Source organism: Monodelphis domestica, chromosome 2 (assembly GCF_027887165.1).
Source record: "Monodelphis domestica isolate mMonDom1 chromosome 2, mMonDom1.pri, whole genome shotgun sequence".
NCBI lineage: Eukaryota > Metazoa > Chordata > Mammalia > Didelphimorphia > Didelphidae > Monodelphis > Monodelphis domestica.
Window position 1 is genome coordinate 118,857,646 of NC_077228.1, and position 12,116 is coordinate 118,869,761.

General features: G+C 35.6%; 1 protein-coding gene across 3 annotated transcripts in view; it reads left to right on the forward strand.

The window, feature by feature from the left end:
• Nucleotides 1–12,116, forward strand: part of DTL (denticleless E3 ubiquitin protein ligase homolog) — a 55,349-nt gene that overhangs the window by 7,618 nt on the left and 35,615 nt on the right. For all 3 annotated transcript variants that reach the window (XM_001366650.4, XM_007481356.3, XM_056815896.1), the window contains exons 2-5: nt 608–733; nt 4,424–4,522; nt 5,885–5,946; nt 6,023–6,143. In XM_001366650.4, coding sequence (XP_001366687.2) covers nt 608–733; nt 4,424–4,522; nt 5,885–5,946; nt 6,023–6,143 — 408 coding nt within the window. The remainder of the gene's footprint in view (nt 1–607; nt 734–4,423; nt 4,523–5,884; nt 5,947–6,022; nt 6,144–12,116) is intronic.

The following is a 12,116-nucleotide window of genomic DNA, read 5'->3' on the forward strand; positions in this document are numbered from 1 at the left end:
GAAGATAGAGTGGGGGTGACAGAAAGCAATCTGTTGGAGGAGATGGGATGGAATAGAATTGCTTGAGCCAAGTGGAGGAATTTAAAGAATAAGGACATCCCTTCTTGCAAGACAAATAGAAGAAGAGAGAGTGGCAGAAAAGTATCTGAGTGAGTTAAGATGAGGAATAGTGGCTTATGATGAGTGGCCTTTTTGGTGAAGTATATACAGTATAAATTTTACGAAAAGTACTGGCTCATGCAAGTGACCTTTTGGTGAACTGTTTAAGGATATTTACCTCTTCATTTATGATAATGCCACCCAAATGGCCTTTTTTGTGTAAATGGTACAAAGATCTTTGCTTTCCGAATAAAAAGTGCTGAGATATGACATCTGAAATTGATAGGCCTGTAGTACAAGGGAATAAATGCTAGATCTGAGTTCAGAGCACCTTGCCTCCAAAGTAATAGATGTGCCTCTTGTTGTTACCTTTATGACCTCTGGGTAAGCCATCTAACCTCTTTGGACCTAACTTAAATTTCTTCATCTCCAAAATTAGGAGGTGGCCTCTGAGGACCCTTCCAGCTCTAAATGTTATCTCTATAAAGAATTTACTTTTTTGTTTTAGGATGGTCTCCACAGTATCCTCTCCAATCACTTCTAGCTGGCTATCAGTGCAGTTACAATGATGATCACATTTCTTATGGAGAGATGGGCGTTCCAGTTCCTCCTTTTGGGTGTACCTTTTCTACCGGTAAGGCCTTTGCTACCTTTAAAACTATAAAGTCCAGGTTAGGTCTGAGCAGATGTTATTTGTCTCATATTTATACTATGCTAAGAAGTCTTGTGTGTTTGTTTTTGTTTTTTTTTTTTAAATGAAACTTAAGTGGGTGATAGTTTTAAAAAATAATGTTCTCTAGAGATACTTCTAAAATACTAAAATCTAAAGCTAGAATAAAATACCTGGGAGTATACCTGCAAAAACAAACCCAGGAACTACATAAACATAATTTTAAAATATTTTTATACAAATGAAGTCAAATCTAAATAATTGAAGAAATATTAACTGTTCATGGATGGGCATAGCCAATATAATTAAAATGACAGTCCTACCTAATCTACTTATTGAATGTCATTCAAATTAAATTGTTAAAATATTATTTTATAGAACTAGAAAAAATGACAACAGTTCCTTTGGAAGAACAATCGATCAAGAATATGAAAAGAATTGATGAAAATTTTGGGGGGGAAAGATCTAGCAGATTTTAAATTGTATTATAAAGTAGTAATTATCAAAATTATTTGGTACTGACTATGAAACAGAAAGGTAGATCAATGGAACAGAACAGACATACAACAATAATAGTAAAAGATTGTATTTGACAAAAACATAGATCTAGGTTTTGGGGATAAGAAATTTTTTGAGATAAAATATTTGGTAAAAATTGTTGGGACAATTGGAAATTAGTTTAGCAGAGCTTACGCCATTCACTAAAATCAAAATGAATACATGAACTATATATAAAAGGATATATAAGTAAATTAGAAGAACAGGGAACATTACCTGTCCTTTACAGATAAGAGAGGAATTTATGAGTTAACAGAAGATGGAGAGCATTGTGAGATGTAAATGGATAATTTTGAATACATTAAATTGAAAAGGTTTTGTACAAATAAAATATTGCTAAGATTAGGGGGGAAAAAAGCAAAAATTGGGGGGAAATTTATAGACAATCAGGTAGAAGTCTCATATCTAAAATATATAGAGAACTTTGTCAAATTTATAAAAATAACTTCCATCCCCCAACTGGCAAATGGGCAAAAATTAATAGGATATTTTTGAATGAAGAAATCAAAGCCATATTTAGGTATGAGAAAAAATGCTCTAAATCACTACTAATTAGAGAAATGCAAATCAAAACAATTATGAGATATCATCTCATACCCATCAGATTGGCTAAAATGACAACTATCAGCGAATGTGGAAAAATGGGGGCACTAAAACACTGTTGGTGGAGCTATGAATTGTTCCAACCATTTTGGAGAGTAATTTGGAATTATACCCAGAGAATTATAAAACTGTGTATACCCTTAGTCCCAGGGTCTGTTTCCCAAGGTGATCAGGGAAAAAGGAAAAGAACCTCTTAAGTTCCAAAAATATTTATAGCAGCTCTCTTCGTGGCAACAAAGAACTGGAAATTGAGGAGCTGCCCATCTATGGGGAATAGCTGAACAAACTGTGTGGTATGATTGTGATAGAATACAACTGCTCCTTAAGAAACAATGGGGAAGCTGATTTTTTGGAAAGAACTGCATGGGATAGTGTATAGCAAAATAAGTAGAGCCAAGAGAACATTATACATGGCTACAGATTTAATACTTGAAGAATAAATTGTGAATATCTCCAGAGAATGAACTAAATAATGGAAACATGAAAGAAATTATATATATATGTATCTGCCTCCAAAATAATGCTTTCTATAATGCAGGGAAGGAAAGAGGGGTTGAGACACTTGTAATTAAATTCTATTAATAATTTAAAAAATAATACATTCTCTAAACTAGTGAGCTATATGTCAGCTCTTTTCTCAGAGCTGTATGTCAGCTCTTTTCTCAGATCTGATATAGTAATGAGTAGGATTTTTTTACCCCCTTTTTAAAAAAAAAATAAAAAAACCCAAGTATGTTTTTCAAAAAAGAGAAGTGAGGGGACAGCTGGGTAGCTCAGTGGATTGACAGCCAGGCCTAGAGATGGGAGGTCCTAGGTTCAAATGTGGCCTCAGACACTTCCCAGCTGTGTGAATGTCAACTTGACCCCCATTGCCTAGCCCTTACCACTCTTCTACCTTGGAATCAATATGCCATATTGATTCCAAGACAGAAGGTAAGGCTTAAAAAAAAAAAAGTGACAAACTACCAATATCTGTTGGGGTATGGTAAGGCTAAGGGCCCCTGGCTGGGCCTGCCCATATTTCTCCTCATTGTAGCACTCAGAGATAGATGAAGTGGTGATATGCTATGATGTCATAAGTGTTCTGCTTGGTTTTTAGAAACATGAATTTTGGGATCAGTTCTAAGAATATTTTCTTTTAATAAATAATCCTTCTGTTTCTAATATTCTTTATAAGGAGGTGGTATAAGGTACAGGCAGGTGGCTGGCTCAATAGATAGTCAGGCCAGGAGTTGGGGAGGACATGGGTTCAGATTTGGTTTCAGATACTTCCTAGCTATGTGACCCGGGGAAAGTTCCTTAACCCCAATTGTCTAGCTCTTACCTCTGTCATGCTTTGAGATAATTGGTATTGATTCTAAGAGAGGTAAGAGTTTAAAAAATAGTCAGCATAGTAGAGTGGATATTTAGCTATCTTTGGAGTCAGAAAAACATGGGGTCAGTTCTTGCATGTAGTGCTGTAAGCAACCCTGTAGGCCAGTTGCCAATTTCCATCCATAAAGGAATTCTCCACACAGATAAAATAACAGGTACAGACCCCCCCAAAAATTATCAGTGTTTCATTTGTTAGGTAGATGATGGAGTTATCCACTGCGTTTTTTGGTTTGGTTTTCTTTTTTACTGTTGCATATTTTCCAATGAATACACTTACTTTTGATCAGTTCTATATATGTATTTCCCTAAATCATTCTAAAGGACATGTGGTGTTCATGTAAAGGCAAGAACAAACAGTTAATGAATGGAGGAAAATGGAGAAGCTTATAGAAGAAAAACCTGAAATTGTAATTCTCCCTTCCCATGAGCTGGGTCACTAGTGGTCAAATTAGAGCTTTTTAAAAGTGTTACTCTTGATTATTGGCCTCTGTCTGAATTTAGCTATTTTAACATTAAGCTATGAATAGTATAAACTGATGCAATCATTTGGTGATATATAACAAAAGCCAAGAAAACTGGTTATACTCTGACCTAATAATCCCACTATGGGGAGTATAAAAGGGAAAGAAAAAGACCTATTCTTACTAAGATATTTATAGCTTCATCTCGTTGTGGAATGTTTAATCTCACAGGAGCATCATGCAATGAAAAACTGACTTGTCCCAAAGAAGGACAAAAACATATGCTGTAACGAAGTACAGGGAAAGTCTACAAAATAATATATAACTAAGAGAATTATACAATTATGTTAAAAATATCTGGATTGGAAGAGGTTTTACTGTTATTTATAAATTGCTATAAGTTCATTGCCAAGTATGAATTCAGGCTTCTTTTAGAAATTTGATTAAACATAAAAAGACCTTATGGAAATCTAAGGAAACTGTCTGAATCTCTAACTTAACTCCTAACTTTTGACTTGTATCATGTATCATCTCAGTCTCAAGTAGATTTCCTTTGTAACTTTTCATTTTTCCTGAAGGATCTGTTTTATTAGAACATCTTCAACCTGTAGTTTTGGGAGTAGAGTTCATATGTGGTCTTCATTTTTTTCTTCTTTAGCTCCCAATTTCGAACACATCCTTGCAGTGGCCAATGAAGAAGGCTTTGTGCGACTATATAACACAGAATCTAGAACTTGCAGAAAGAAGTTCTTTCAAGGTAAATCTTCTTAAACAATAGATTTAAGCATGTTTGAGAAACATCAATTCACAACTTCAAAAATTTATGATCTTTGTACTAAGTACTATGGGGATTAGAAAGCACATAAGGATATGGATACCTGTCCTCAAGGAGCTCACAATCTAATTGGGGAAGTGGAGTAGAGGAATAAGGCAAGCATAGAAATTAGTCTTACAAAGTACAAAATGATAATTGCTATAAATGATAAGAAAAAATATTAAAGGTATTCAGAGTAGGGACATTTCTCCAGTAAGGAAGGGGGCAGGTAGGTAGCTCAGTGAATAGAGCCAGGAATAGAGATGGGAGGTCCTGAGTTCAAATCTAACCTCAGCCCTTTCCTAGCTGTGTGATCCTAGACAAGTCATTTAACCCCAATTACCTAGCACTTAGTGCTCTTCTGCCTAGGAATCAGTACACAGTATTGATTCTAAGACAAGGAGGTAAAGTTTTGTGTGTGTGTGTGTGTGTGTGTGTGTTTGTTATTAAGTAGTAAAAGGAAAGACTTGCTAAAAAAAACTAAGACATTTGAATTGGAGTCAAAATATGGGTGGAGATTGTTGGGGGCTGGAACACTGCATGGAGAAGAGATGATAGGAATAAAGGTTCAGTGAAAAATAACCCCAGTAATAAAGGAGTGGGAATAGGGCAGATGGAAGGCCTTGTCTGCTAAGGCAACAAGTTAAGCTATAATAGTTCCCTGTTGCCTTTCTCATTGAGAGTTTTAAAGCAGATCAAATTTTTAGAAAAAATATAGGATAAATTGAAGAAAGGGGGAGTAACTAGAAATAGGGAGATCAGTTAAAATACTATTTTAATAGTTCAGGTTAGATAAGTGTAGTTAGGTGACTCAGGGGATAGAGAGCCAGTCCTGAAGACAGGAGTTCCTGGATTCAAAGCTGGCCTTGGATACCTGCTAGCTTTGCAATGTTGGGCAAATCACTTAACCCTAATTGTCTAATTCTTACTGCTTACTTAGTATCAATTCCAAGACAGAAGGTAAGGATTGGAGGTGGGGAAGAAGGGGGTGAAGCTAATGACAATGTAACCTGATATGATGATTAGGAATTGGGTAGAAGAAATAGATTTTAAAGACTTAGAAGAGATACTTGATAAATTCTCAAAGAGAATAAAATTGTCTAGGGTAAGGGTCAGAATCAAGATAGTGGGAACAATGGGAATAAGACACTAAATTGGTATAGAAGTGACGATGAAGTAGGCAGTGACAGACTTCACAATACATCCTCAATCTTACTCTAGGACTGCCAGAATATTTAGGATATTCTCAGTGTGCTTCCCAAAGGTGCCATTCTAATTATTCTTTCCTGTCTTTTCTTTGCATAGAATGGATGGCCCACTGGAATGCCATCTTTGACTTGGCCTGGGTCCCTGGAGAACACAGACTTGTAAGTGACTTTCTTATTGGTACTAAATAAACACTGGTAAGCTGCTGGCTAAACTGTAGTACCTTGTTTCTGGAAGGTTACAGCATCAGGAGATCAGACAGCCAAGATTTGGGATGTGAAAGATGGTGAGCTGATTGGAGTTTGCAAAGGTCATCAGTGTAGCCTCAAGTCAGTTTCCTTCTCTAAATTTGAGAAAGGTGAGTGTATCTAATCTTTCTACTGTACCAGAGTTTGATTTGTAGTCAAAAAGAATCTGGGCTTAAACTTTGCTCCTGCCCAAACACAGAACTCAAGAAAATCACCAAAAGGTAATTAAGAAAGGAAGGGGGGAGAAAGGGAAGTAAAATAAGGGTGGGAATTAGGGGGACTGATTAAAAACAAAACTCAGGTGTAGAAGGAAATAATGAAAGAAGAAAGGGCAGGACTAGGAGAGGAAATCAAAATGTTGGATAATACACAGGTGGTAATCATAACTCTGAATGTGAATGGGATGTACTCACTCATAAAACAGAAGCAAATAGAGTGGATTAGAAACCAAAATTCTACCAAAAGAGATAGGGAAGGTAATTACATCCTGATAAAAGGCAGTATAGACAATGAGGAAGTATCAGTACTCAACCTGTATGCACCAAATGGTATAGCATCCAAATTTCTAAAGGAGAAACTGGTGGAGCTCAAGGACGAAATATATAATAAAACTATATTAGTGGGAGACCTGAACTTCCTCTATTGGATCTATAAATCAAACCCAAAAGTAAATAAGAAAGAGGTAAGAGATATGTAAGGGATAGAAAATGTGTTTGGTTTTCATGAAAGGTTGGACTGGATTATTTGATATAACGTCCCCATGGGGAAGCTGGGTGGCTCAGTGGATTGAGGGTCAGGCCTAGAGACCGGAGGTCCTCGGTTCAAATCTGGCCTCAGACACTTCCCAACTGTGTGACCCTGGGCAAGTCACTTGACCCCCATTGCCTAGCCCTTACCACTCTTCTGCCTTGGAGCCAGTACACAGTATTGACTCCAAGACAGATGGTAAGGGTTAAAAAAATAAATAAATAAAAAAGAATATGGTCACCAGGAATTTAATTAATTCCAAAGAGATTTATTTTAACAATTTATTTATAAATATAGAAAGAGTGAAAGTAAGAAATTAGAGAGAGGATAAGGTAAGATATCTAGGCTACACATTAAGTATTTTGCTCTGGCCCTGGAGCCTCAACCTTGAAGATGCAGGAAGCCTCTCTCAAGAGGGTAGGTCTCTCCTGAGGCTAGTCCCTTCAGAAAATCCAAGGAAAGGGAGTCAGTCTTTCACTCACCATGTGCCAGTCCAAAGGGAAGCAGTCTGAAACCTCAAGCCTGAGCTCCTCCAATGCTAAATCCGTCAAATCAAAGATGAAAGTCCGAAGAGAGCCCTCACAGGAAGTTCTTGGCATTTTTAAAGATCATTCCTTTTCGTTACTTCCTGTGACTTTATTCCATTTGACATATTCCAATTGCAGCTAAAGCTTTGCTTAGGACTACCCAGGGGGCAGTCAATCGATTCTGATTTGTCACCCACTATCACAAACAGACCTCCCCCTACTCAAGGGTGAGTGGGGTGTATACACTTTTGGTCATTAAATCTAAAAATGGGCAGGGGGGAGTTAATTTAATCTTCACAGATGTGAATGAAACCTTAGAAAAATTAGAGTTAATAGATGTGTGGAGGAAAATTTCAGTAGCACATGGTACATTCACATGGCAAACAAGTACAAAAGAGCAGAAATATTAAATGCAACTGTTTCAGATTATAATGCAATAAAAATAATAATTAGTAAGGCTACATGGAGAGGCAAATCAAAAATTAATTGGAAATTAAATAATATTCTCCAAAATTGGTTAAAGAACAAATCATAGGAAAAATAATTTTATCGAAGAAAATGACAATAAATGAGATATCCTATCAAAATCTATGGGATGCAGCCAAAGCAATACTCAAGGGGAAATTTATATCCTTACATGCATATATTAACAAATTAGGGAGGTCAGAGGTCAATGAATTGGGCATGCAAATTAAAAAACTAGAAAGTGCACAAATTAAAAATCCCCAGATGTAAACTGAATTAGAGATCCTAAAAATTAAAGGAGAAATTAATGAAATCAAAAGAAAAAGAACTATTGAATTAATAAATAAGACTAGAAGCTGGTACTTAAAAATATATTAGACAAATAAAATAGATAATATATATAATATATTAGATATATAATAATATATTAGACATATATAATACATATATATAATATACACAAATAAAATAGAGTACTGGTGGAAAGAAGAAAACCAAATTAACAGTATCAAAGATGAAAAGGGAGACCTCACCTCTAATGAATAGGAAAACTATTTTGCCCAATTATATGGCAATCTAGGTGATATGGATGAATATTTACAAAAACATAAATTGCCTAGATTAAAAGAAGAAAGAGAATACTTAAATAATCCCATATTAGAAAAAGAAATTCAAAGAACAACTAATTACAATACTATACAAACTATTTGACATAAGCAAAGGAGTTCTACCAAATTCAAATTCCTTTTATGACACAAATATGGTACTGATTCCAAAGCCAGGTAGATCAAAACAGAGAAAGAAAACTACAGACCAATCTCCTTAATGAACATAGATGCAAAAATCTTAAATAGAACATGAGCAAAAAGACTCCAGATCACAAGGGTTATTCATTATGGTCAGGTGGGATTTATACCAGGAATGCAAGCATGGTTCAATGTTAGAAAAACTATTCACATAATTGGCCATATTAATAAACAAACCAACAAAAATTACATGATTATCTCAATAGATGCAGAAAAATCCTTTGACAAAATACAACACTGATTCCTATTGAAAACACTAGAAAGTATAGGAATAGAAGGGCCTTTCCTAAAAATAATAAACAGTATATATCTAAAACCATCAGCAAATATCTTCTGCAATGGGGACAAACTAGAAGCCTTCCCAGTAAGATCAGGAGTGAAACTTATCCCCTCTATTATTTTAATTTAACATTGTCCTAGAAACACTAACAGTAGCAATTAGAGAGGAAAAAGAAATTGAGGTAATTAACAATAGGCAATGAGAAAACCAAGCTATCATTCTTTGCAGATGGTATGCAAGAATCCTAGAGAATCAACTAAAAAACTAGTGAAATAATCCAATAACTTTAGCAAAGTTGCAGGACACAAAATAAACCCACATAAATCATCAGCATTTCTATATATTTCCAACACATCTCAGCAGCAGGAGTTAGAGAAATTCTATTTAAAATCACCCTAAACAATATAAAATACTTAGGAATCTATCTGCCAAGATAAACACAGGAACTATAAGAACACAACTACAAAACACTCTCCACACAATTAAAACTAGGTCTAAATAATTGGAGAAACAGTAATTGCTCATGGGTAGGATGAGCTAACATAATAAAAATGATAATCTTACCCAAACTAATTTACTTATTTAATGCCATACCCATCAAATTACCAAGAAACTTTTACTGAATTAGGGAAAAAAAAAAAACTATAACAGAGTTCATTTGGAAGAACAAAAAATCAAGAATATCAAGGGAAATGATGAAAAAAAGTGAAGGAAGGTGGCCTGCCTAGCTGTACCAGATCTCAAACTGTACTATAAAGCCTGCGATCATCAAAACAATGTTACTGGATAAGAGACAGAAGGGAGGATGAGTGGAATAGACTTTTGTGGTAAGTGACCTCAGCAAGACAGTCTATGATAAACCCAAAGATCCCAGCTTTGGGGACAAAAATCCAGTATTTGTCAAAAACTGCTGAGAAAATTGGAAAACAGTATGGGAGAGATTAGGTTTAGATCAAACACCCTACACTGAGATAAACTTGGAAGGGTTGAATGACTTGAATTTAAAGAAGGAAACTAAGTAAATTAGGTGAACACAGAATAGTATGCTTGTCAGATCTTTTGGAAAGGAAAGAGTTAAGACCAAGAGTTGGAAAAAAATTAAAAAATGTAAAATAAATAACTTTGATTACATAAAATTAAAAAGGTTTTGTACAAAAGACGCCAATGTAAGCAAAATTAGAAGGGAAGCAATAAATTGGGGGGAAAATATAACAAAACTCTCTGACAACAGGCTACTCAAATTTATAAAGAGCTAAATCAAATGTACAAAAAAATCAAGCCATTCCCCAATTAATAAATGGGCAAGGGATATGAATAGGCAATTTTCAGATAAAGAAATCAAAACTATCAATCACATCAAAAAGTGTTTTAAATCTCTTATAATCAGAAATGCAAATCAAAACAACTCGATATCACCTCACACCTAGTAGATTGGCTAACTTGACAGCAAAGGAAAGTAATAAATGTTGGAGGGGATGTGGCAAAATTGGGACCTTAATACAATGCTGATAAAATTGTGAGTTGATCCAACCATTCTGGAGGGCAATTTGGAACTGTGCCCAAAGGGCTTTAAAAGACTTGCCTGCCCTTTGATCCAGCAATAGCATTGTTGGGTTTGTACCCCAAAGAGATAAAACAGATGAAGATTTTTACAAGAATATTCATAGCTGCGTTCTTTGTGGTGGCAAAAAATTGGAAAATGAGGGGATGTCCTTATTGGGGAATAACTGAACAAATTATGGTATCTGTTGGTGATGGAATACTATTGTACTCAAAGGAATAACAAACTGGAAGTATTCCATGCAAGCTGGAATGACCTCTAGGAATTACACTGTGCTACAGTCGAATGTAATGGACTTCTCTACTTGCAGCAATGCAATGATCCAGGACAATTCTGAGGGATCTACAAGAAAGAACACTATCCACATTCAGAGGAAGAACTGTGGGAATAGAAACACAGAGGAAAAACAATTATTTGATCACATGGGTTGATGGGGATATGACTGGGGATATAGACTCTAAATGATCACCCTAGTGCAAATATCAATAATATGGAAATAGGTCTTGATCAGTGCAGTGACACATGTAAAACCCAATGGAATTGCATGTTAGCTGCAGGAGGGGGGTGTGTGGAGAAGGGAGAAAAAATGATTATTGTAACCCTGGAAAAATAATCTAAAATAATTAAATAATATTTTCCAAATTTGAAAAATAAAGATAACTCCACAAAGTTTATCAACAGGATAGTTCATCCATATTTAAGAAGGCAGTGTCTAACACCTTCAAAAGTAATGTACAAACAAAGTTTAGAGAGATGCAGGTTTCTTAGTTTAGGAAGAAGGCAGATACAATTCAATTTCATGTTGATAATAATAACTGAGAGCCTGCCTGATGCTCTGGGGGCTATTTATGGGCCATTGGCCTGTGGTACATATCAATGTCTTGGCACTAATAGAACCACACTTATCAGTAATAAGAATATGATCCTAGAGAGATGGATTGCACTTCCACAGTGGTCTCGACAGACTGTTATCAATCAGTGATTAAACTATTGACTATACCTTATGTTGAAGACTGTCCCTCTCTAGTTGAATTTCCAACTGAAATAGAGGTTTTGAATGCCATTAGACTTCTCTTCTGTGCCAAAGTTCCTGGTACTGATTCTATTTCTGCAGAGATTTATAAGGGAAATGGTCTACCACTCATATAAAAGTTGACTGAAATCTTATGGGTTATATGGCAAGAGAAGGTTATCCCCAGGAGACTAAGGATACCTCCATTGTTCATCTCTATAAAGGAAGAGGAAATAAGTTGTCCTTTGAAAATCATTCAGAGGGTCCGTCTGGCAAGATTCTTGCTGGTGTCCTCTTTTAGTAGGCTGATCCTTCACTTAGAAGATTCCCATCTACCCAAGAGCCAGTGTAACTTCAGAAAAGTCTGAAGAATGGTCAGTATTGGTCTTTGCCGCCTCATAACCCCATGAGAAATGCCAGGAACAGAACAGAAGTCTATATACAACATTCATTTATCCAATGAAGGTCTTTGATGCTGTTTGTTATGAAGGATTGTGGAAGATGATGGCAAAATTTTGTTGCCTGGGGAAGTTCATTAGTATTGTTAAACCAGTTCCACAATAGTATTCTTGTACAGGTTCTGGATAATGGACAGTGTTCTTGTACTTTCTCAGTCACTAGTGGAGTGAGGCAGGTTTGGGTGCTTACTTGCATGCTTTTTATCATAATGTTTTCAGTGATGTTG